Consider the following 26,081-nt stretch of genomic DNA (forward strand, 5'->3'; position numbering starts at 1 on the left):
CACACACACACACACACACACACACACACACACACACACACACACACGGTTGTTTTTGCTGTTCAGTTGTGTCCAACTCTTTGTGACCCCATTTAGGGTTTTCTTTTCAAAGATACTGGAATGGTTGGCCATTACCTTCTCCAGATCATTTTACAGATGAAGAACAGAGGCAAACAGTGTTAAGTGACTGGTCCAGGGTCACACAGTTAATAAGTATCTGAGGCCACAATTGAATTCAGAACACTAAGTCCTCCTGACTATAGACCTGGCATTCTATCCATTGCATCACCTAGCTGCTGTATGTAGATATATACACACATGTATAATATATGTATATGTGCACATGTATGCATATGCATATATACATATATCTATATACCATAAAATGTTTGAATCTCTTTCCTTTCTTTGTGTGAATGAATGAAGAATGTGTATGTAAGAAGGAAGAAACTAGAAAACATAACAAAGATATACAGTGACTTGATATTTAACTTCAAAGTCCACACTCGCTTTATCAACATGAAGATTATAGGTTGATGTGCAAGTTGCATAATTCTGTGTCAACTGAAAGAATCTTTAAGCAAACAAGTAGACCCCAAAGTCAATATGAACTGACCGTGTGATAGGACCTCCAAGCAAGCTAGCACAATGTGAAGTTGCATTCAGAGAGTCAGTGTCTAGGAGCAGGAAAGTGGTCGTCTCTTAGTACTTTGCCTTGGTCAGACTGAATGTGGAATAAATACTCTGTTCCTTTTTTGTTAAGCTAAAGAAGAAATTCCTTATGTGGGCATGGTAGCTTTTTCAGGTATTAAGAGGTTAGACTTGTTCTGCTTGGATGCCTTGTGTGTAGAGAAGATGAGATAATTTTTCGGGGTCCTTCCAAATATAAAATTCTGTGAAAAATCTGATGTCATATCCTATGGAATTACATTTTTTTGGATGGGAGTTTAGCCCCTTTTGCCTTTTGGATTTGAATTCTCTTGTGTAAATATTAACCTCTATCTGATTTCATCTGAAAATCTCTGGCATTCTAACTAAAAGCCCTGCTCACCTCCAGCAGCATTTCCTCCCACAGTGTGACTTTATAACAGTTTCCTGGAAAAAGAAGTTGATTCAGTGACTGCAAGGTAATCACAATTAGAGCAGATTCACAATTTCCCACTTCCCACCATAATGATTCCTTTATGTCTAATGAAGATAGCTCGTGCTCAGAGGGAACTTAGATGTTGATGTTAAAACAAAGGATAAAGAAAGATTTTGGCATGGCATGTGACTTAACCTAGATCTCGTTGTTTTGATCTGGATCACACCACAGTACCCAGGAAGCCCAAGCAGGATTTGTCCAGTTCTGTCAGAATTCCCTACTGACTTGGGTAACTTTTGAATTTTGTCATAATTGGGGGCATGAAAAATTTATTTGCATTTTGCAGTATTTATGATTCTTTCTTTTTAATTCAACCTAAACTCAGGGGGGAAAAAGAATCTGTTATAACAGTCAGTGAAAGGGAGTGGGGCTATTCTAGATTAAAATTCATGCCCTGAAGGGGGGATTTTTTCACAGGGATTGGATCCCTTTTTTCTAGGACAAGTGTATCTGGAGCATTTCATAAATGCACTATTCTAAAGTAAGCTAACCTTAGGGCACCTCTGAATACATCTATTATGAGTAAGTTTGTCATGGATACAAACAGAGGTTGGTAAAATTCTTCTGGTGCTCAGGAACTACACTTATAGAGGCATTGGTCATTTTGTCTGTTTCTGTCTATGTGTCCCTGATTTTCCCTTTGGTGGAAGGGACCTTGACTAGCCAGGCAGCTTCACCCAGTGAATACTGCAATTCATTCTAAACCTTCCTCCTTGCTTAAGAACAACTTCTCAAAATAATATCAATTTGGCAAATTTTGAAGTGCTGGTCAGGTGGAAAGGGAAACCCTATTCATGTCACAACCCATGGTTTCTTCTTTCCTTTCTTATTTTCTCTATGGATCATAAAAATGACCCTGTTAACTGCATCATGGTTTGAGTGCTTTATTAACATGGCTTCTACCTGTTTAATTCAATTACCACTTCCTGGAATGCTGAAATCAAGAGTCCCTCAAATGCAGAAGAAAACAGTAAAAAGAATGATCCATTCCCTTCCTGTGAATAGGCAACTTGTTCCCAGAGAAAGAGATATATGGAACCATTATTGGAAACAACTGGATTCATTCAACTCACATAAAAATCCAGTGATATTATTGTCTATAAGTAGTAAGATTATTTTAGAGTTCTGCACATGATGCTGAATTAATTTGGGTTCTTTTATTTTTAATGTAAATCTGACCCCACTTCCTTTGTACCTTCCAAAGGGAGAAGCAGCTGAGGGATGAGTTCTTTCCACAGTTCTATCAGGTTTGGGTGGATTATACTGGACAGGTTCTTTAGGAGACCTACTGCTGCAGTCCCACATGGTAGTCCTTCACTGGCCAGGACAGCAATCACCTGAAGATGGGAAAATAATGGTTCTCTTCTAGCACATCCATCTCCTTTTCATTATAAATTCTATTTTGAATTCTCTTAAATACTAATGTCTGATCTTTCTTCTTGCCAAGGAATTAATAGAAGGAGAAAGATCAACCTATTCACAATCTATTTTTGCTTTTCCTTCTTTTTCCTTCCCAATAAGACTATGAACATTTCCAGTAAGATATAGGCAATTTTAAGGAAGGGACTTGTTATTTTTCTTTTTTTCTTTATATTTCTAGTGCCTAGCACAGAGTTTTCCTCAAAAAAGTATTTTTGAATTGATTTGAATGAGTAGGATCAAAAAAGGAAAATGCAAATGTGGATTACTCTAGGAGTCATTATCACATAGATTCTTTTATACTTGAAATGGAGCACCTGAGAAATTAATGCTAGATATAGAGAAGAAAACACATCCTTCAATGGGAGAGCTGACCAACAGCAATGGGAGCCAGCCAATAGCTTGTGTACATACTGATTTATTTTATTTGTAGAATTTTTATTTTATTTTTATTAATTTTATTTAAATGTTATTTTTATTTTTTCAATTAAAAAATAATGCATTTTTCTCTTTTTCACTGCTCACCCCTTTGTCTGCACACTGAACCTGGAGTTAGGAACACCTGAGTTCAAATCTAGTCTCAGGAATTTTTTGTGTTATGTGACCCTGGGCAAGCCACTTAACCTCTGTCTGTCTCAGTGTCCTCAACTGTAAAATGGGAATAAGAATAACACCTATCTCATAAGGTTGTTGTGAGGATAAAATGAGATGTTTGTAAAACACTTAGCATAGGGCCTGGCAAATGGTAGATGCTTAATAAATGGTTATTCCCTTTTTCTCTCACTTGCTTCTCACAACCACATTGAAAAAAAAAACTTTCAATAAGTGTGTATAGTTTGGCAAACTAAATTCCCACATTGACTGTGTCCCAAAATGTGTCTCATTCTGTATCTTGAACCTGTCACCTGTCAGTAGATGATTCTCATTTTTCACCATCTGCAAATATGATTAGGCACTGCATGATTAGATTCTTTTTTTTTTGCTTTTTGGAGGGCAATTGGGGTTAAGTGACTAAGTGACTTGCCCAAAGTCACATGGCTAGTAAGTGTGTCAAGTGTCTAAGGTCAGATTTGAACTCAGGTCCTCCTGATTCTAGGGCTGGTGCTCTATTCACTGCGCCACCTCACCCCATGATTAGAGTTCTTAACTGATTTATTTTAATAGTCATCCTACAATTGTTCACTAAGACTTTTATCTCTTCAGGGCTTTGGAATTTCATTAGTGTGCATCCCTCCTTCCATGGATTCAAATCTCTGCCTTGAAGAAAGTCTTCATGAGCTATCACAATTGCACTTATTCCCCTCTTGATGGCCAATTCTCTGGTGATAAGCCTAGTTTATCTAGGTTCAGCTAGCTGGGCACAAGGATGCCAAGCTCATACTCTATCGTGAGGCCCTGAATCAAAGCCTTCAAGTTTGGTGGTACCTGCTGGGGTTTGCACCCACTGGCCATAGCCTTTGTAATTCCAGGGTCACCTTGATGAAGCCCTGAAGTAAGACTTACATGGAGAAATTTAATTTATTTTAGGTGAAACTAATTAAGTAGATGAAAGAAAGATCCCATCACTCTTGAGTAGGCTATAGATACAACAGTTCTTAATCAGTATTATTGGTACAAATGACAATTCTACTTATGTAACACCAAGCAGAACAAATTTGGTACAGACTTGCCTATATCCATGTAGGATCATGAAGTCATGGCTTTAAAACTGAAAGACATAGGGGCAGCTAAGTGGCTCAGTGCATAGAGAACCGGCCCTGGAGTCAGGAGGACCTTACTAGCTGTGTGACTGTGGACAAGTCACTTAACCCCAATTGCCTTGCCTTCCCCCCTCCAAAAAAAACCCACAAAAAACAAAACCTGAAAGAGATATTAGAGATCGTCTAATTCTATGCCTTCCTTTTTCTGGGGAGCAAATGGATGCCCAGAAAGGTTAAATGATTTTGCCAAGGTCCCATACATAGTATAAGCAATAGATCTGGGATTTAAAGCCACTTCCTCCCACTTTATCACAGTGTTTTCCCCATGTGTTCCTCCTCCGCTTTGTTGAACCGCACTCACCAGAAGTCTGGCCAGCAGCTGTTGGGCTGAAGGGAGTTTCACTAGAAAGAGAAATTAGATAGTACTGTTAGTGGGACTGGAATGATTCTGATTAGATTCAGAGCAGTTTTCTCTTGAATTAGTTGGATAACATAAAAAATCCATGCTTTCTCTGGGAATGTGTCTCTGAAGAGAGAAATAGGAGGCTTGTTTTTTTTAAAGTACGAACCTGGTCCAGCAGAGACGACAAGAGCTGTTGACTCATTGGTGTGGTGCTTCTTCTCCTCTGCCATCAGTAGAATCCTAAGAATATTAAACAGATAGGGCAGAACTCCGGTGTATTCCACTGGCACCACAAAAGTCAGGAGTTTTGGCCATAGCACCTGTAGAAAAGATAGGGCAAGAGATCAAGGCTAGGCTGTACTTTCCCATTTGTCTCTACTTATGGTTTGCTTCCTTTTCTGTTAGAAAACTTCATGAGTATACATTTTTCCCCCCTTCTGACTCTATCTCTCTCTTGATGGCCCCAAGGGGATCTTTCAACTCTACAGCTTAGGAACATTGACTGTCAGCTTAGCCTAGCTCTCTGGGGGGGGGGGGGGGAGGGAACAACAACAAAAAAACTATAAAAGTCTAAATTCACAAATCATTCTATCCAGACTTTTAACTTTGTATCCTTTTGGACTTTCTTTGTTTCTTGTCTTCCCCTATCTGACAAATCACTGTCTAGACAATTGTTTCTTCTAATGTCCCTCCAGGAGTTCTTTCCTTTCTCATATCCTCTCAGTGCTGCCACTGTACTCCAGTGTCTCATAATTTCACACTGACTCTTGAATCAGGATTACCACAACAGTTCTTACCTAGGCTCCCTGCTTCTAGACTCTGTGTGTCTATCGCTTCCACTTAAGAAAATAATCCTTCTAAAACACAGATTTGAATGGAGGTAAAACTTAAGACTTGTTTTAATTTCCATTTCTCTTATCATTAGTGATTTGGAACATTTAAAAATGAGGTCATTTATAGTTTTCAAATATTTGGGGAGGTACAGACATCTTAAGTCACTTTTATTTGCATTTCTCCAAAGTTGAAATCCAGAACAGTTAAGCTACTTCACAGATCTGCCATTGGTGCATCAGTATACTTATCTTGCCACAACCCTTCTAACACAGACTGTTTGGGGCTTTTTTTAAATCTCTGACAATCAGTGAGGATAGAATCAGAAAAGAAATGTGAGAGTAGAAAAATCCCCAATAAAAGTCAGTTATCCAAAATATGCAGGGAATAAATATAAATATGTAACACTAACAGCCATCCTCAATAAGCGATGGTTGATTGAATTAGCCTTTGGAGCTTAAATTGTTCACTTATTTTTCTAATACTTTCACTGCCAAGTGCAGTACCTTGAATATCAGGTCCACATTAAATTATTGTTTCAAGCATAAAGTGTAAGAGGCACACTCCTTGTCTCCAAGGAGTACATATCAAAAGGAGAGTCCTTAAGAAATGTTTCAAAGCAAAGGGCAGAGCCAAGATAGTACAATAAGGCAGGAATTTGCCTGAACTCTCCCAAATTTACCTCCAAACAACTATGAAATCACACCTTAAAATGAATTCTGGAACTGAAGACCCAATAAAAGGATGGTATAAAAAAGTTTTCTTGCCCAAGAAAACTCAGAAGGTCTACATGAAAGATCTGTCTTGGGTAAAACAGGAGTGCTATCCAGTGCAGGTGGTGTCTAAGCAAGCCAGCAGGAGGCCATAATCCAACAAGCCAGCTGTGATAGTGCCACAAACCTCAACACAGGTCAGAACAATACCCTGTGCCCCTGACATGGCAGGTCAGGGGCAAGCCCCATTTTCCCAGCAAAAGAAGCTTGGTATAGTGTCCCTTCCACTCCAGGAACTGAGCCCAATTTTGACATAGAATTAAAAGTCACAAAATAGGCTGGGACAATGAGCAAAAAACAAAAAAAGTTACTACGGTAACAAAGGAAGATCAAAACAGAAACGCAGAAGAAGAGAACAATGTCAAAACAGCTACATGTAAAGTCTAAAAGATAAATGTGAATTGGTCTCAGGATCATAAAGAACTACTGGAAAAAACTCAATAAAGATTTTAAAAAATCAAATAAAAGAAATAGAAGAAAAATTGGGAAAAGAAATGAAAGCCATGCGAGAGAATCAAGAAATGTTTCAAAGCAAGTGATAAGTGCAGATATATGGATTATTTGGAAATAATCCATTTTATAAACAGTCATATTACCCTAATTGTTTACATTTTTGAAGCATATTTTTCAGTATGAACCACATTGAAAATAATGGATGAAAATATTCCCAAAATATTCTGGCCTCCTATCAGAACCTCCAAAATTGGCTGTGTTTGTAAAAGTGTTTAAAATAAAATACATTTGGAAGGGGGATTATTGATATTTTTCTTTTATTTCTTTTCTTTTCTTTTTTGTACACAGGCAAGAACAGGAATTTCTGGAAAGGACACAGACCACCAGGACAGCTTTGAAACTAGTATGTTGGATTTGTTAAAGAATTTTAAAATGCAAGCTGTATTAATATAGATTCATGATTTCATATGTGTTCTTTGCTATTCTTTTTATCAGGAAAAGTTTATCAAGGTCAGAAAAATAAAAAATAAAAGAATAAACATTGTTTTTTACAAAGAGAGGTACTATAGGTTGGGAAATGACAAATGCCCAAACTTTTGAAAAAGGAGGGAAGAAAATGAAACTTGCAAACTCTATACCAGTGGGTATTACTTGGATTCTTGGTAAATTTCTAGAATGTTTTATTGAGCAAATGGTTCATCTAGAAAAGGGAGCTGTGAACAAAAGGGACTAGCATGGATTCATCAAGAATGAGTCCTTCTAGACTGGCTTCATTTTCTTTTTCTGGCAGGCTTATTAGACTCATAGAGAAGAAAAATGCCGCAGTCATAATTTCAGCCAGGAATTTCAAAAAGTCTCTCATGATAATGTTGTGGACAAGATGGAGACATGTGGGCTATCTTATAGTATACTTGTAGGTTTAGATCTCATTGAAGAACTGGACCAAAAGATTAATTATTAATGATCTGAAGTTCACATGGAAGCAACATCTTGAAGGAAATAACCCAAAGATCAATTCCTTCCTTATTTAATAAGCTTTAATAAATATTTGAATGAAGAATGCCATACTAATCAAGTTTGCAAATTACATGAGCTATGAGGAACACACTGGATGCCAGAATAAGATTCTAATAATATTTTGACAGACTAGAACAAGGTGGGGAACTGTGACCTCAAGGCCACGGGTGGCCTTCTATGTCCTTGGGTGTGACCTTTTGACTATATCCAAGTTTTATAGAATCTTTTTATTAAGGGGATTTGTTCTTGGGTGTAGCCTTTTGACTGAATCCAATTTTTATAGAACAATCTAAGGGGATTTGTTCTGTGAAGTTAGGATTCAGTCAAAGGGATGCACTTGAGGACCTAGAGGGCCACATGATACCTTGAGCCTGCAGGTTTTCCACCCCCGGACTAGAACCTTAGACAAAATCTAACATTAAATTCAATAGGGGTGAATATGGTTCTACTCAAGTTCAGAATGTCAACTTCCTAAGCACATATTGAACAAGGAGGGGCTAGACAATTCTTCATGTGAGAAAAAAAATTCCTACAGTGTTAGTGGACACAAGGTTATAATGTATCTACAGTATCATATGGCAGTAAGAAATGCTACTCTCTTAGGTTTCATTAAAAGAGACAAGGCGTCCAGAATGAAGGAACTGGTTGGCCTATAGTATTCTGCCCTTATTCAACCATGTTTAGTTCTATTGATAAGGTAGAGAGTGTTCAGAAGCTGAAGAAGGGAGAAGGGTCTCAAGATCATGCAATATGAGAATCATTTGATGGAAATGCTTAGCCTGGACAATAGAAGCTGTCTTGAAGTATTGGGAGACCTACAAACCAGGACTGGATGAAAGTTTCAGAAAGGCAAATTAGGCTTCATTCATGAAAAAAAAATAACGGTAATTAAAGTTATTCCTAAATGGAAAAGGGTGCCTTGGGAGCAGGTTTCCCTTCATGCAAGGTGTCTTAGGGAAGTCGGAATGACCGCTTGATGAGAGGAAATGTGGAAAGGATTTTTGATCAGGTACAGACAGTTGCATTTACAAGAACATAACTTAAGGGAATTTTAAAGAGCCAGGAAGAGGAAGAAGAGAAAGAGCCAATGAAAAAGGCAGGAAAAGAACAGATAGAATAGCACAAGGACAATTTGGAGAATGAATTTTTATGGAAGCCATAGAAGACAAGAGTATGAGTTAGGAGGGGCATTATAACAGTATCAAATGTTCTGGTTAGTGAAGGGATTACTGATGACATTATATAGATAAAACATTTATTGATTTCTGACTATCTCAGATACCATGCTAAGAGCTAGGATACAAATTCATGTAAATAGGCTATTTTCTGACTTCTAGGAGATTATTTTCTAAAGAAGGAAGATAGCACATAAAGTGAAGATGGGAAGGGGGGAGGTGCAGTATGCATACAGGAACAGGAAGATTGGGAAATGAGGTAGAGGCCTGGCTTCAGGGGAAATAAGGTGAGAGCTCATCAACTAGTGGTTCCAAGAGCAGCGTTCATGGTCCCAGTAGGAAGGAAGAGGAGATTATGCAGTCTAAGTAGAGGAGGCATGGTCCAATGATGGAAGCGCTATTAGAAAGAACAGCCTTAATGGAGTGTGGAGAGGGAAGGTAGATTAGGCTGAAGAATGGTGAGAAGGTAGAGACATTAGGTGTTGACCTACTTTTTAAAAGAAGTTTGGGAGTGAAAGAGAGAAGAAACTCAAAGAACCCTGAAGAGTGTTATATACAGAAAAAGAAATGCTGAAATATTGAATGGATGAATCATCAATTGCCAATATCTATTTTGACTAAATGAGTAAACTCAGTTTGTCAAATGATTAGATTAGTTATCTATAAGCAACAACTAGAAGTATCTACGTCAGGTGAGTAAGGGAAAGGAGGCTAATGGGAGCTTTGGGACTAAGGTAAATTAAAAATTAAAAAAATTAAGTTGCTTTTATTCACTTTTAAATCAAATCCAAGAGTCCAACATCAATGTGACCACTTAATTCATGATATGGCTCACCAATTAGAAGATGAAAGTCTTTATTTCCAGCTGAGTTGGATTCCACATAACAGCTCTACATGAATTGTCTACATGAAAGGGGTATGCCTACCAAAAAAAAAAAAACGTTTTTCTGGCCCAAGGAAAACAAAGAGATTACTTACTTGAGGCATTCCATTAACTAGTGGGTCCAATCTCCGTAGGACTTCAAGGGTCATTTCTAGCACAGAATTTTCTGCCATTAAGTTTTCTTGAATGGTGGGCTTTATTGGATCCACCTTTAAGAAAGACAAAATTGGTCACTTGCTAAGAATCAGATCCTTTAACTGTTTTTTTCACTTTGGCAAATCTTTGGTGGATTATATATTTTCAGAATTTGGACTAGATTTAAAAGAGTTTGAGATTCATAGATGCTTTTGTATATATAGAACCTTGTCCCTGATGCCTGATCCCCACTTGGCTGAAAAATATAATTATCAGATATATGCCTTTTTATATCGAGCCTTCTATATTGGAAATTTTGTGGCATTTCTCCATAGAATCAGGGAATTATTAAATCCCAGAATTGAAAGGGACTTTGGAGGTCATCTGAAGAATGAATTCCTCCTATAATACCCCTGACAAATCATTAGCCTTAGGAGATTTACCACATGATCAAAGATTGGGCATAGAGAAGCAGCTAAATTATATATACACCATTCTCTGTGATGCTCAGACTGAACAGAATTTTCAGATAGCTTAATGAGGGCAGAAGAAGTGAGTGTTAACCACTCAGCAAGTTTTGCTATGTTTGATTTTTTTTCTTATAATGGCCTAGGAGATTGTGTCAATCTGTCCACTCAAGGACAAGAAGAACTTCTTGATTTCTTTTGTTTGTGTGGTGAAAAGATGCTAGAGAATAAAAGAAAATGGTTTTGATCAGAAGAGAAAAACCTGAATTTAAACTATTTTTGTCTCTAGTCCTTCTCACATAGCACTAGACCAGAGAATCATCAGTCAGCCAGGGTCCATTTGTAACCTCAGAGAGCTTACAGTAAGCTTCAGTTATTTTATTGAGACATTTCTTTTTTTGGGGGGGGGGGTGGAGGAGATGCAGTTACGAATGATGAATCAGTTGTTGGAATAAGCTCTGACCCATTAATAGACTGAAAATGCAGCCCTCAGAATCCTACCAGATTCTTTCTGGAAAGTGCAAACTGGAAGAAGATGTATTCAATCAGTTGCCATCCTTCACTTGCTTCCAGGCATCCCTTATCACACATGCTCTGGATGAGGAGGAGAGTAGAAAGCCTCACCTAGAGTAATGGAGACACGTACACAACTTATGATGCTGGATGGAACAAGACTTAATTTCTTTTACTTTCCTAAGTCATTCAAATAAGGTGTTCTTCAAAAGCAATGCAGGTAGTGAGAAAATAGGGCTAGCTGCTCCTCGAACATGACCCTCTATATCTCGTCTCAGTCCCTTTTTGCTTGTCCTTCATACCTGGAATGCTCTTTCTTCTTCACCTCCACCTGCCGACTTCTCTGGATTCCAACAAGACCTAGCTCAAAGTCTGTCTGTTCTAGGAGCCCTTTTATGGCCCCTCTGGTTACTTTCATCTACTTTGTGTATCCCTCCCCCCCCATAAGAATGCTGTTTGAGAGCAGGGCCTCTTTGTATCCATCAGTGCCAATTCCCCCTTGCCATGTCATTTCAAATTCTGTGACTAGAGAATACCTTCTTTGTGGGATAAAATGTTATCTCTTCTTTTTAAAAAACTTTTTCAATTTCTTCTTAAAAAATTTTATTTATTTTTAGTTTACAACATTCATTTCCACAAGATTTTGAGATACACATTTTCTCCCCATCTTTCCCCTCCCCAAAACAGCGATCCCACTGAATACCCCCTCCCTCAGTCTGCTCTCTCTTATATGCTCCTCCATGCCCCCTCTGACTTTCCAGCAGGGCAAAATGAAACTCCATATCCCAGTACCTGTATATCTTATTTCCCAGTTGCATGTAAAAATGATAATAATAATTTTTTAAACATTTGATTTTAAAACTTTGAATTCCAGATTTTTTCCCTTCTTCTTTCATCACCCACTCTTACTGGGAAGACAAGCAATTCAATAAAGGTTGTATATGTGTAGTTATGGAAAACATTTCCATGGTGGAAATATTGTGAAAGACTATGTTCCCCTCTATCCTATCCCACCCCCCCACTTGTTCTATTTTCTACTTTGAACCTGTCCCTTTTCAAAAGTGGGTGCTTCTAACTACACTCCCCCCAATCTTGCCTCCCTTCTATCATCCCCCCTTATCCCCTTCCCTCCTACTTTCCTGTAGGGTGAGATACCCAATTGAGTGTGTATGTTATTCCCTCCTTCAGCCAAATTCAATGATAGTAAAGTTGACCTTTTGCTTTCCTGTTCTTCCCCTTCCTTGTAACAGTTTTCCCTTGCCTCTTTTATATGAGATAACTTACCCTATACTGTCTCTCCCTATCTCCTCTCATTATATTCTTCTCTCACCTCTTAATTTTGTTTTTAAAATATCATCCCTTCTTATTCAATTGATCCTGTACCCTCTATGTATACATGTACACATATATACACACACTAACATATGTATTCACATGCCCATATATCCTCCTATATAGACATATATATGGATGTATACATACACACACACACACACACATATATATATATATACACACACACATATATATTCCCTTCAACTATCCTCATACTGAGAAAAGTTTCATAAGTCACAATTATTGTTTTTCCATGTAGGCATGTAAATAGTTCAACTTTGATAAGTTCCTTATGATTTATTATCCCTATTTGCCTTCTCATGCTTCTCTTGCTTCTTGTATCTGAATGCCAATTTTTTATTCAAATCTTTTTTTTTTTCATCAAGAATGCTTGAAAGTCCTCTATTTCATTGAATGACCATGTTTTCCCCTGAAACATTATACTCAGTTTTGCTGGGTAGGTGATCCTTTTGTTATAATCCTAGCTCCTTTGACCTCCAGAATATCATATTACAAACCCTTTGATCCCTCAGTGTAGAAGCTGCCAGATCCTGTGTTATCCTGATTGTGTTTCCACAATATACAAATTGTTTCTTCTTGGCTGCTTGTAATATTTTCTCCTTGATCTGGGAAGTCCAGAACTTGGCTATAATATTCCTAAGAGTTTTCTTTTTGGGATCTTTTTCAAGAGGTCATCAGTAGATTCTTTCAATTTCTATTTTTCCCTCTGGTTCTAGAATATCAGGGCAAATTTCCTTGATAATTTCTTGAAGGATGATTTCTAGGTTCTTTTTTTGATCATGTCTTTCAGGTAGTCCAATAATTTTAAAATTATCTCTCCTGGATCTATTACCCAGGTCAGTGGTTTTCCCAATGAGATATTTCACATTGCTTTCTATTTTTTCATTTATTTGGATCTGTTTAATATTATATTGATTTCTCATAAAGTCATTAGCTTCCCTTTACTCCAATATAATTTTGAAGCGATTATTCTCTTCAGTGAGCTTTTGAGATTCTTTTTCCATCTGGCAAATTTGGCTTTTTAAGGCATTGTTCTCCTCTTTGGCTTTTTGGGCCTCTTTTGCCATTTGAGTTAGTCCGTTTTTTAAGGTGTTATTTTCTTCAGTCAGGTTGTTGACTCTCTTTTCATGATTTTCTTGCATCATTCTCATTTCTCTTCCCAATTTTTCCTCCACTTCTCTTACTTGATTTTCAAAACCTTTCTTTAACTCCTCCATGGCCTGTAACCAATTCATATTTTTCTTGGAAGCTTTTGGTGCAGGAGTTCTGACTTCATTGTCTTCCTCCTGTTCCATGCTTTGATCCTTTTTGTCCCCCCAAAAAGGAAGCTAAGGTTTTATTGCTGTGCTTGCTTTGCTTCCTTTGCTTGCTCATGTTGACACTCAATTACTTGACTTTTGAGCTCTTTGCCACAGTAGAACTCTGCTTCCAGAGAGGACAGCTTTGCCCCAAATCACTGGGGTTTTCGCAGCTGCCAGAGCTACTAGTTGGGCTCCCTCTTTGCAGACACCATAAGCTCTGGCTCACTGATTACACACCCTAGGACCACCTCCCAAGACTATGATCCAGATCCAGGCAGGTTAAAGCAAGAGCCATTACCCTCTGAATGGTTGTTTGGTCCCCCTATGATCCTCAGGCCAGGAGCTCTGAAGCAGCCATGTGGAGGCAGCTGCATGGCTGCAGCTCCTCCGCTGCTTCTCTCTCAGGGGCAGCGGCCAGACCGAGCCTCCGTTTCCCCCAGTTCCAATAGTTCCACACTGGCCTTTTACTTTGCCTTTGGCATTTATGCATTGATAATTCTGGAAACTGCCACAGCTCCTGGTGATCCATTCTCCTGAAGTCTGCTCCAGCCACTGCTGGTCAGGGCTGCCCTGGGGCTAAAACCATGGAATCACATGGGGCTGGGCTCAGTTCCCAGTGTGCTGCAATGAACCCTTCCTGTGCACCTGCTGGGTGCCTTCAGTGGAGGATGTGTTTCTCTCTGTTGCTTTGTGGGTTCTCTACCTCTAAAATTTGTTTAGTCATATTTTGTAGGTATTTAAGGTCATTATGGGGGGAGCACATGGAGTTTTCCTGTTTCTATGCTGCCATCTTGGCTCCACCCCTAATGTTATCTCTTCTTTACAAATGCTCAGAGTGGTAGAAGCATGCTCAAGTCCTACCTGTCCTTTACTACACAATAGTGAATGAGTTTATCTGATTGTTTTCCTCTCAACCAGTTGAAATCCTCACACTTCAGTGGTAGATAGCAAGAGAATATTAGAGCATAGGACACTGACAAGGGAGGTCAAGGCTGGCAGGAGTAGGCAGCCTAAGAATGCTAGGCACAGAAAGAGGAGGTGGGATAGTATCTTATACCTTATAATTTTTCCTTGGATAAGCTTTGCCTTTAAGGATTCAGTGGATTTTTCTTTGGTCCCAGATTCTCCCCAGGAACTCCCTTTGATCTTTATTCCATGAAACATAACCTGGCTACTCACTATGCCTGACTGCTGTGTAGAGTAAATGAAGCAATAACTATTCATGGAGAATCTATGATGATTTTAAAAACAGTCCCCGTATATGAGGAAGAAGCTAGTTACTAAAGGCTCTCAGGAGAATTTTGGTGCATAGATAATCTGGGGGTTAGATGGACTATTTTCACCTAATGTGACCTCATACAAGGCCAATATTTTCTATAGTTGAAGGCTTCATCCATTGAACAACTATCTGAGCACATCCTATCCACAAGGCACTTTATTCTATTTATGATAAGAACAAAGAATAAAAGTTTGTTTGCTAAGTGTAAAGGAGAAAACTTTAATGTCTCACCCTTAGATATTTCTTCAGTGCTTACTCTTATTCCAAATTCTGAACATATGTTGGGAAAAGTAGGAAGCAATTTATTAACAATTGAAATGACTCAGTGACACGATTAATCCAAATGTATATCACCATGTTTCCTTCTGAGGTCTGTTTCCTCTACAAAATTTCAGTTTTGTAGAGTGGATGTTTATTTTTTTTAAAGGTGGATTTGGGGTACTATGCTTTTGACACTGTTCTTTTTGTCATTCTCATTTGCAGTTTCAAGTCTCATGACCATTTCATGAATTCTTTTTCTGACAAGCAAATCAAAGATCCTATCCAACCTCTTACTTTTATACTGTAATCATCCATGACGAGTTTGACTGTCCTTTCAATTATAGTAATATAATCCCTCAATTTGGGCTCTGAAAAACACAAAGACAGAGAAGCACTAGTAAGTAGAAGCCTAAACGATTCTGAGATTCAAGAGAACTCCTCAGAGATTTGAAAATAATCATGGTCTCCTTTTCTAAAATCAAAAGTAATATTTCTTACTGCCATCTTCTCTAGTTTTATTTCCCCAACTTTTCACTTGTTTTGGTTATTTTCTATTGAACCCATTCTCAATTTCTCTTAATCCCTTTAAAGTATGGTGTCATTGATGCATGTTACTAGGTGCTGCTGGGCAATGTGACTGCTTTTATTCCTTTGGGTTCCTTTTAGTGGTTAATTTTTTGTTAAGTTCCCATAACTGTAAGCTACAGTGATTTCAGATATATGATTTTTGTGTGATTTGGCAGCAACAAATAGGCTGTAGTTGGCAGAACTTTTAACCCCTTGCCTTTTCAATGACTCTAAAGTCCAGCTCCAAATCAAACACAGTCCCTTAATACCATCTTATTCAGCTTTTTTTGGGGGGGGAGAGGGGAATTAATTTACAGACTGTACATGATTGGTTCATTTGAATGTAATCTGGTTCTTATTTAATTTTTTAACAATAGCACTGCTATCCCTGACTTTGCTTGGCATTGGCTATCGGCACTCCCCATTGGATTAAATGCTTAAAGTTTTTTTTTCCTTCCTTTGTATAATTTCATCCTCTTCTGTTCTACCTATTTTTCTAATGAATTTTGTCCTTCTGCATTTTTATACTGTACGCCAATGCATGACCAGCTTGTCAGGAGACCTGACTCCCAATTATGACTCCAAGATCAAATATAAATACTTCGTTTGACATTTAACATTCTTCATCACCTGAGCCCTTCCTACGTTTCCAGATCTCACTTGATGTGGGCTCTTGGGAAAGTGTCTCTGAGCTTCAATATCATCATCTGTGAAATAATAACAACACTTGTACTGTCTTCCTCCAAGGGCCATTATGATGACCCAAGAAGATACTACATGTAAAAGTGCTTTGAAAACAGTTATATAAAGTTATTTAGTAACTTGTAATCAACAGCAGCTGTAGCAGTGGCAGCAACTTTCATTTATTTATTTATTTTTCAGCTGGGGTATGCCAGTAGGGATATCAACAAACAACTGATGTTAAGACTTGTGAAAATCCCACGTTAGCTTTGAAAACTATTCTATACAAATGTATGTGTATCATTACGACTTGCAGAGGACCTATAATATTTTCTTTTTGAGAGCTTATAATAGTCCCTACAGAGAATAAGAAACATGGTATGAGAGATCTGGGTGGGTAGGGCTGGTTGGTAGGTTCTGGGTTACACTTGCTTGGGAAATGATGCAGGGCAGTAGCCAGCTCTGAAATCAATGTAGGGATTGGGATGTAGGGATGGGACATCAGGCATCAGAATGAGGAGGGTGCTAGGAAGAGGGTGGGAGAGAGGCATGGTTTCTAAAAAAAAAAATAAGTCTTTATGGAGGAAAAGTAAAGCTCTTGCTAGCTATACAAACCAACAATTTTCTATGAACATGATAGAAGAAAAAATGAAATGAAAAAAATCTATGTTTTGAACAACCCAAGAATCAGAAGTTCAATAACACTAGAGTCATGAAACGATAAAAATAAATCCTTGTCTTATCAGAGCAGAATACAAGGGAGTATGTTAGCATTTGTGGCAAGCTTCTGGATTTAAAGAAGCCTTTCTGATTTCAGTTTCCTCTTACTTACCGTCAGCAGAAATGGCAGATCTTAAAAAGGAGAGCGTTCCCACCCGGTTGTTCTCGCTGCCGATTCTCACTTGTTCCTCAAAAAATTCCAGCAGGTCTGCTGTGTTGGAATGCACTGCAGGAGGGAAGATTCCAGGGTCAGTGAGGACATCATATCAAGTTATCCATATGAAGAAAACAGCAGACTACCAAAGTAAAATCCCAGATTGTGGCATTATGATGAGCAAAACTTACAGAATCAACATTGGAAGTGACCTCCGAAATAAAGCAATTCTAGTTGCAAAGGATCTTACAGGTTACTTAGTTCACAGGATCATAGATTTAGAGGTCAAAGGGCCCCTAGGACTAGCAACACATAGCATTAAGTGTCCAAGGCAAAATTTGCTCTCAGGACTTTGACTCCATCATTTTTCAGGAAGAGGAGGAAATAGAATAAGGGAAGTGCAGTGATAAGATAACAAAGGCAGTAAATGGTGGCCCTGGGTTCCAAAGTCAGTGTTCTTTGCACATGTCCTAGCTGTTATCTAACAGGACTCAAGGCAGAAATAAAACATATCCATTCACTGTCAATCCAGACTCTGCTAAACGACTGCCGGAATCTGCAAGGCAGCCCAGTATTCCACTTCAGGACAATGTAGTCACTAGGAGGCTTGCCTTATGTGATCATAAGCCCCGTGTTTTCCTCCAGTCTCCTATTTCTTCCATTCAAGGCTGAACAGAATAAGCATTATTCCTCTCTTAGTAATTTCTTCAGTGTCACAGAGTCATCAAGACCATGTTTGGTTTCCATTCCCACCTCTGGCTTCTGCTTAGTGGTATTCTGGTGGTTACAAAGATTACAATCAACACTTATCTTTTGCTCCCAGTGAGTGCTCCTTCATCCTTTCAGTGACTGACTAATGGAAGAGCCAGAGAGGAAGGAAGGAATTTATTATTTTCTTCTCTCTCTGGACTGATACTATCCAGGCATGGCCCTCAGCCCCAGACTATATGGAAGTAGTCACCAGGGCTCCTTCATGCCACCTGTCACTGTCATTGGACAAAGATTTAAAGCAAAAGTTAAAAGTCATCAATGTATCTATGAAAAGCAATGACTTACAATTTACTGCATTCTTATAGAGCCTCTGGATTGTTTTTAAGGTGACAAGTAAGCATGTGTGTTTTAAAGAAGGATGTGGGAGCTGTGGTAAAAGTTGGATGACTAGAGAGGCAGGATTCAATTCAACTTAATTTGAAAAGTATATTTAATACTTATATAGGCCCAGTCCTAACTAGTTATATGACCAGGGTTATCTACCTATCATAGTGCACCCTTATTGTGATGTTTTCTTTCCATGACACATAGAAAAATAACATGCAGTGTTATTTTCAGGCAATACCAATTTATTTAACTCATTTTTTTTGAGGGAGGTGCCTTTCTTGAGCTGGCAATTTCTCATCCCACAACTCTGCACTGGTTATCTTGTTCCTATATGGGTACTCTCCCCACATCATTCCCACTGTCCTCTTTTAGTTAGACCAGTTGCCTGCTGCTTAGGGAAAACTCTGCTCTGAGGTTGACTTAATGATTAGTGAAGACCCTGACTAGAACCTCTGTATCATGACAATGTCCAGCCTCACTGCTCGTTCTGCATTATCAACCTGCCCCACCTCCATACCTACTCCTCTAGGGATAATAATAACCTATTAAAATTCATTCTTCAGTAATTAACATACTCCTGCCCCATCATATCCTACCCATCCAAGTGATTTTGAACCCCCATCTATCATTGTACAAATACCATTCTATGCTCTGCCCCCACTACCCACTCCCTTACTTCTATTCCCCCCAAACCCCATTCCAAATCTGCTTATCCTTTCCATTGTGCTCTCTGGAATACCTGCTTTATAAGTAATAACTTGCTTCTATCTTAAATGATTCGCTTACTTCCCTTTTCCCTCTTCTTGTGCTCACTGAGCCCAATTTTCTTTGGATAACACAGTTTCCCTGCCTACTCTTTTCAGGACTGACTGCACTCATAGTCTTTTATGTGCACAAGTGATCCCATTCCACCCTGTCTTTCCTAGCACATTGCTTAGAATCAAACAAATATCCTCAGATTTCAGGAAAAGCAATTTCAAAAAAGTTCAGAGAAGTAAGAGGAATAATTTCATCACTTCAGACTCTAAAAAGGAACCTGCATGAAGAGGGATGAGAGGCCCTCTGAAATAAAATTTTCCTAATGTAACGGCTATCTACAGCAATGAGGAAGAAAATGAAGGAAAAACTACAAGACATGAGGTTTCAAAGGGAGGCCATCGATGAACTCAGATTTTAAACGAAAGACAAATTCAAAAATAGAAGGATAGGCTTGTAAGAAGGGTTTCTAGAAGACTAATGCCTAGGATAAGCTGAGGCCTGAAAAAAATGTCAAAAGAAACAACAGGGACTTTTAAATTTATTTTAGAGCAAGAACAAAGAAAAGATAACCCCATTATTTGAGGCAGTTGGTGTAATGTTTGGCATAGACAAAGTACTATTTTGTTTCTGTTTTCTCTATTGAGAAGAATGAAAAAGTTTGAAAAGGGTGAAAACAAACATGGTCAAGAGGAAATTAAATCCCTGAAGACAAGTGATGGCAATAATTATGCTTGTGCTTACCTTTTATTTCATACATGTAGGTAACCCCCAAGGAGACTCATTCTAACCATAAAGATCTAGAAGTTATCCTTGAGGTTCAATCTTAGAGAGCATCCTGGGATGTTGAGAAGTATCTTGTCTGGAGTCACACAGTCACTATGTGTCAGAGGTGAGATTTAAACCCAGGACTTATGAACATTGAGGCTGGCACCCAACTCACTACACAACACTGCCTTACCAGGGAATGATAGCATTTGAATGATAGAAGATAATTTGCAGATATAATAACTAAATTGTTCTTGATAGTCATTGAGGAATTTTGAAAAATATAAGAAGTGTTAGAGATGAACAAATATCTTAATTACATGAAAGTAGAAAAAATATAGAATAGAGCAATGAGTTAATAAACACTTAGAAATATTCCATAATAGATCATAAAATGGATTATTTGCAAGGACTCAGAAGGTGGGGGAAGTAAACACTAAGAACTAAATGGGGTCACAAAAAAAGTCATAGCAAATTAATCTCCATTTTTTATTCATTCATTTGTTTGTTTATTTGTTTTTGTATAGAGATAGCAGACTGGAAGATGAAAAGATTATCACTGATAAAAACATACCTGGATTTCAGCAAGGCATTTGACAAATTATTTTCTTATATGCTTGTGTACAAGATGAAGAAATGTAGACTAGATGATAGTACAACTGAGTGTACTTGTACTTTGTTGAATAACCATCCAACTGTACTCAGACTGTAGCTTTAATGGATTAATGCCAACCTGGGGGGACATCTCTGGTGGCACACTTCAGGCTCTGTCCTTTATTCTGTCCTCCTCATCATTTTTTATCAATGATTTAGAGGAAGATGTGACATGCTTATCAAATTTGCATATGACACAAAGCTGGGAGAGATAGTTAATTAAGCGGAATTCAAAATCAGAATCCCAAAAGACTTCAACAGGCTGAAACAGTGTGTCACATCTAATGAGATGAAATTTAATAGAGAAGACATAAAATCCTACACATCATTTTAGAAGACACTGTGCAGGACAGGATGACCTGGTTTAAAGCCAGTTCATGTGTGCAGAGTCTTAGGGATTTGATCTGATTGGAAGCTCAATATCAGTCAAAAGTGTCATATGGCTGTCAGAAATGCTAATGCAACCTTAGGCAACGTTAATAGAATTATAGTGTCCAAAACAGAGGAGGCTATGGTTCTGTAGTACTCGCCACTAATCAGATCACATTTGGAAGATTGTGTTCATTCAGTTCTGAGTGCCACATTTTAAAGTAGATGTTAACCAACTGGAAAACATTCAGAGGAAGCCAGCCATAATGATGAAGGGACTCAAAGACATGTTAGAGGAAGAAAGGTTGACAAATCTGGGAGGTATTTATTGTGGAGAAGGACAAACATAGAGCATCATTGCTGCCCTTTAATGTTTGAAGGGCTATCTAATGGAAGAAGGACTGACTTTTTCTGTATGGTTTCAGGGAAAAGGACAAGGATCAGTGAATGGAGGTTAGAGGGAGGAAGATTTATGGTACACACGAGGAAAAACTTCCCACATCTAAAGGTCTTCAAAAAAAGAATGAAGAGTTTCATAAAGCAGTGAATTGTTGTTTGTCGTTCATTCTCGAAGAAGACTGTAACATCAGGGAGGAGACACCATGCCATGCAAGTCAACTGGATTTAAGTTAGGGAGGGCTGGGCAAAGTCACCAGCTTCACTTTCTCCTTTGGAGACGTCTGGGTCCAGGGCCAAGACATAGATCAGGATGACTGGAGATGGCCTTGGATGCAGTGGGAGACGTTGCCCCTTTTAAACTTAACAGGTCTCAGTTTGACTAGAGCAATGCCCATTCAGTGATTTGGGGGGAAATAAGAAATGAGACAGGAAATGGCCTCTTTTACCTACTAAAAAAAATATCAATCTGGTAGGGAAAGACCCTCGGGGGCAATGACTGCCATATTATTGAAAGGGTTTAAATAAATGTTGGATGACCATTTGTCAGTTATATTATAGATAACATTCTTTTATGAAGTAGAAAGTTTTATCACATGACCTCTAATATTCTTTCCTTTTGAGAGCTTATAATAGTACCTACAGAGCATAAGAAACATGGTATGAGAGATGTTCCTAATTCTTTGAGGATGTTACATTATCAATTCATTGGGGAGATAGGCAATATCTAAGTCAAATAGACAAGAAGATAATTATGACATTCAATGGTAAAACATAAGATAGGATTCTATTGGAATTCAAAGAAGGAACAGTGTGTGTACCAAAGTAGCTGGAGTCTTGCTTTGACCATGAGGGAGGATTTCAACTTTGGTTTGAAGTAGTAGAATTTCAAAACATAGAGAAGATTCTGCTTTCCAGAATCAATGTCTGGACCAAATGCATAGCTTCACCTACAGTGAATTAATGTTCCTATCCTTCTAACATTTTTTATTTTCCTTTTTTGTCAACTTTGCTAATGTGATACGCTAATGATATAGCTTAGATTTCTTCCTAGGAAAGCTCTTGGTTGACATACTTTGCCTGAAAACTATCAAATGTGCCATCCTTAGAGGCAGTCAAGGAAATTGAAGCAGGAAGTAGCTTCAGGAAGTTCTGTCCTTGTGTGTCTATCAGAATGCAGCAGCAGGAGGGGAGCACTCTTTTCTCCTCTTCCCCAACCAGAACATTTACTTGGGGCTTAGGGATGGGACAGTATGACAAAAGTGGAGTGGAACGAATGGGCTATGTTCAAGGAAGAGTGAAGTGACTGATTTGGAATGGAAGTTTCATCTTGATGATAATGGGAGTTAGGATTGAATAGGAAAGGATGGGCACTTTAGACAAAGAGGTAAACTTCAATTTTAAGTTATCAGATTAGGTGTGTGATTCACAATTTAAACAGAGCTATAGAAGGGTATACATGTATAGTGTTGCTTCTGGGAGCTATTCCCATCCCCTGAAACTCAGCACTCAAGAGTTTTTCAGGTTGGATCCCCCTGAGGGTTGACTGTGGGTTCAGAGGGTGGCTACTACTTCTGGTTCATGGCTTCTCTCTGGATCTAGACTCCTGAAACTATAGCTCACAGGCACTGACCAGTGTGCTGATCTTTATTAGTCAGATAGTAGATACAATTAATTTAAATTAAAGACCTTTCCTAAGATGCTCTCACATTCTCACATGATGTTACTGGGAAAAGTAGGAATATAATTTGCCCTGGTAGTTAGGCACAAATGTACGGAATACACATGGCCAAAGCAAGGCATGTCTCTGTCATTTCATCAACCCAGAATCTTTTTATTTCTCATGTTTTCCATACTTGGTTCTCTTTTCTGCTGCCAGTCATCAACACTCTTTGGAGCTTTTTTCACCCTCTCTCCATTGCTGAATCCAATGACTCCTATTTAGATGAGTAGTTCTTTTGCAAGACATCATGACTGATGGGTTGGGGAAGAGGAGAAAAGAGTGCTCCCCTCCTGCTGCTGCATTCTGATAGACACACAAGGACAGAACTTCCTGAAGCTACTTCCTGCTTCAATTTCCTTGACTGCCTCTAAGGATGGCACATTTGATAGTTTTCAGGCAAAGTATGTCAACCAAGAGCTTTCCTAGGAAGAAATCTAAGCTATATCATTAGCGTATCACATTAGCAAAGTTGACAAAAAAGGAAAATAAAAAATGTTAGAAGGATAGGAACATTAATTCACTGTAGGTGAAGCTATGCATTTGGTCCAGACATTGATTCTGGAAAGCAGTTTTGAACTATATTTAAGAAGTTACAAAATGGTGTGTACCTTTTGACTCAGAGATGAGGCTTCTAGGCTTGTGCCCCAATGAAAAGGAAAAAGGAAAATAAACTGTATTTGTACAAAAACATATATTCCTGCTCTTTTTGTGGTGATGAAGAACTGGAGATTAAGGGAGTCTATGTTAACTGGGGAATGGCTGAACAAATTATGATGTATGACTACAATGGAGGAGAAATTGGTAAGATTTGTGCTTTGCAGAGTGAAGTAAACAGAACCAGGAGAACAATTTCTATAATAATTACATTGTAAAGACAAAATTTGAAAGATTTAGGCACCCTGATCAATGTAATGTCTTACCATGATTCCAGATGATCCATGATGAACTATGCTACCACCTCCTGACAGAGAGGTGATGGACTCAGGGTACACAGTGAGACATATATTTTTGGGACATGGCCAATCCAAGAGTTTTTTCACTTAACTATCCATATTTATTATAGGTTTCTTTCTTTCTGCCCCCTACCCTCCAATGTGGGGCAAGTGGAGGGAGAGAAATTAGATTTTTTTAATTGAAAAAAAATAAAGGCTATTAGGGTCACAGACATGCTTTTGTTTGCCAATGGCAAGCTACTTTTCCAATTCATCAGAGAAATGCCTTTATACCTCATATAGAACTAATAGGGCACTGAGATATTTTTCCAATGATTTGGATGATAGCAGGGATGGTGTGCTTACCAAGTATGCATATTACAAGAAACTGAAAAGAACTGTTAACACACACAACAGAATTAGGATCCAAAAAACCCCCAAAACAAAACCTTAATAACTTGAAGCAATGGGCTGATATCAATAATATGAAATGTAATTGTGATGAATATAAGTTCTTGCACTTTAATCCAAAGAATCATCTGTGGAAGAAGAGCATGTGGGAAGGATGACTAGACAATAGTTACCGTGAAAAAGATTTTACGGTTTTAGTGGATTGAAAAACTTAGTATTGATCAACAATGTTGACTAACAGCAGCCAACATTTTAAACAAAATCTTAGGTTGCTTTATAGAAATGACGGATTCAGAAAAAAGGGAAGCAATAGTACTTAGTATACTTAGTGTCCAGCTCTTAGAGCTGAATTTTAGGAAAGATACTAACAAATGTGAGAGTATCTAGTGAGGGCGTCTGAGATAATGAGATTATTACAGTACATATTAAATGAATTCTGTTTAGAGAAACTGTGTTTGTTTAACCTGGTGAATAGAAAACTTATGGGGATTGGGTTATTACTTAATATTTGAAGGGCTTCCATATGGAAGAGGTCTGTATTTGTTTTATGTGGTGCCAAAGTACAGAACCAAGAACAATGAGTGGAAATCACTGAGAAGTGGATTTCATATTAATGTAAGCAAAAATTTCATAACCCTTGGAACTGTTAAAATGTAGAATGGGCTGACTTGACAGGGAGCTCCACATAAAGGAGAATCTTTGAACAGAGGTTGTATAAACACTTTTTAAAGGATGTTATAGAAGTCTTCCTGTTGGATGTGTTCACCTCTCAGGGAGGTTGGGCTAGTTATGAAATTCTGAAGCAAACACTGAATAAATGAGGAGTTGCTTTGGAGAGAACTGTTGGTGTCATGGAAAAATATAAGAAAGAATCCAAAGGAGGAAGGACAGTATTATGTGAAAAGAAGTCAGCAATGTGATTGTCAGTCTTTTCTTCATCAGCATCCGTAAACGTTTTTATTGAGGACGCACTGGGGAATCATTTATACTGAGTGCTTGGCCCTCTGCTAGGTTTTCTGCTTCCTACCAGATATTCTTCTTACCCAGAATGAGGAAACATTGCACAGCTTCATTTTCATTTTCCTTAACTTTAGACTCTGAGGCACCACAGATCTGTAGAATGGAGAGGAGTAATTATGAAGTGGACGTGAGGGGGGTGTGGAAAACAATATTGTTAGAGAAGATAAAGACACAATCTACTTCTTACCTGTTGGTGTAAGGCAGTAAAGATGGCCCTTTTTGTGGTCTTTGGAATGTAAACTTCATAAAGGTTGGCTGCAGCCAATAATTGTTTTAGACTCTGAAATAATAAGGACTCATATTTACTCAGAACTTCTAAGTTTAAGGTGGAGGCTGCTTAGACAGGCTACCTGGCAGATATATGTGGAACAGGAATATAATGTGAGACAGTATAATAATATCATTTTGGGAGGCACAGAGAAACAGAATCCTCTTGGGCTACAGGGCTTGTGCCTTCTGCTTCTGGCCATTTCTGGAATATTTCTCTACCTTAGCAGCCTCAGATAGAGACCCCATAAGGGAATCAAACAAATCTGTTACATAGCTTCACCTCTTTTTATGTTCATCTTAAGTACAGCCCTCTGAACTCTTTGGATCACTAAGATTTTTTTTTTTAAAGTGAGAAGGGATTTTAGAGAAATATCATTCAATGTCTTTATTTTACAGTTGAGGAAATTGAAGCCTAGAGAGGGTGAGTGACTTGCCAAGGTCACACAGTAAGT

At 38.3% G+C, this 26,081-nt stretch overlaps 1 protein-coding gene across 1 annotated transcript in view; it reads right to left on the bottom strand.

Annotated features, from left to right (window-relative positions):
* The window catches only part of MROH2B (maestro heat like repeat family member 2B), a 124,278-nt gene that overhangs the window by 48,075 nt on the left and 50,122 nt on the right, over positions 1–26,081 (bottom strand). The window contains exons 9-18 of the mRNA XM_069096536.1: positions 25,547–25,639; positions 25,383–25,452; positions 17,191–17,304; positions 15,405–15,478; positions 10,902–11,024; positions 9,894–10,007; positions 4,833–4,986; positions 4,625–4,665; positions 2,340–2,481; positions 1,052–1,095 (exon numbers count right to left, since the gene is read on the bottom strand). Of these exons, the coding sequence (XP_068952637.1) occupies positions 1,052–1,095; positions 2,340–2,481; positions 4,625–4,665; positions 4,833–4,986; positions 9,894–10,007; positions 10,902–11,024; positions 15,405–15,478; positions 17,191–17,304; positions 25,383–25,452; positions 25,547–25,639 (969 nt within the window). The remainder of the gene's footprint in view (positions 1–1,051; positions 1,096–2,339; positions 2,482–4,624; positions 4,666–4,832; positions 4,987–9,893; positions 10,008–10,901; positions 11,025–15,404; positions 15,479–17,190; positions 17,305–25,382; positions 25,453–25,546; positions 25,640–26,081) is intronic.

This window comes from Petaurus breviceps, unplaced genomic scaffold (assembly GCF_028583685.1).
Source record: "Petaurus breviceps papuanus isolate PSGF00001 unplaced genomic scaffold, PetGlider_PUasm1.0 229, whole genome shotgun sequence".
NCBI classification, from domain to species: domain Eukaryota; kingdom Metazoa; phylum Chordata; class Mammalia; order Diprotodontia; family Petauridae; genus Petaurus; species Petaurus breviceps.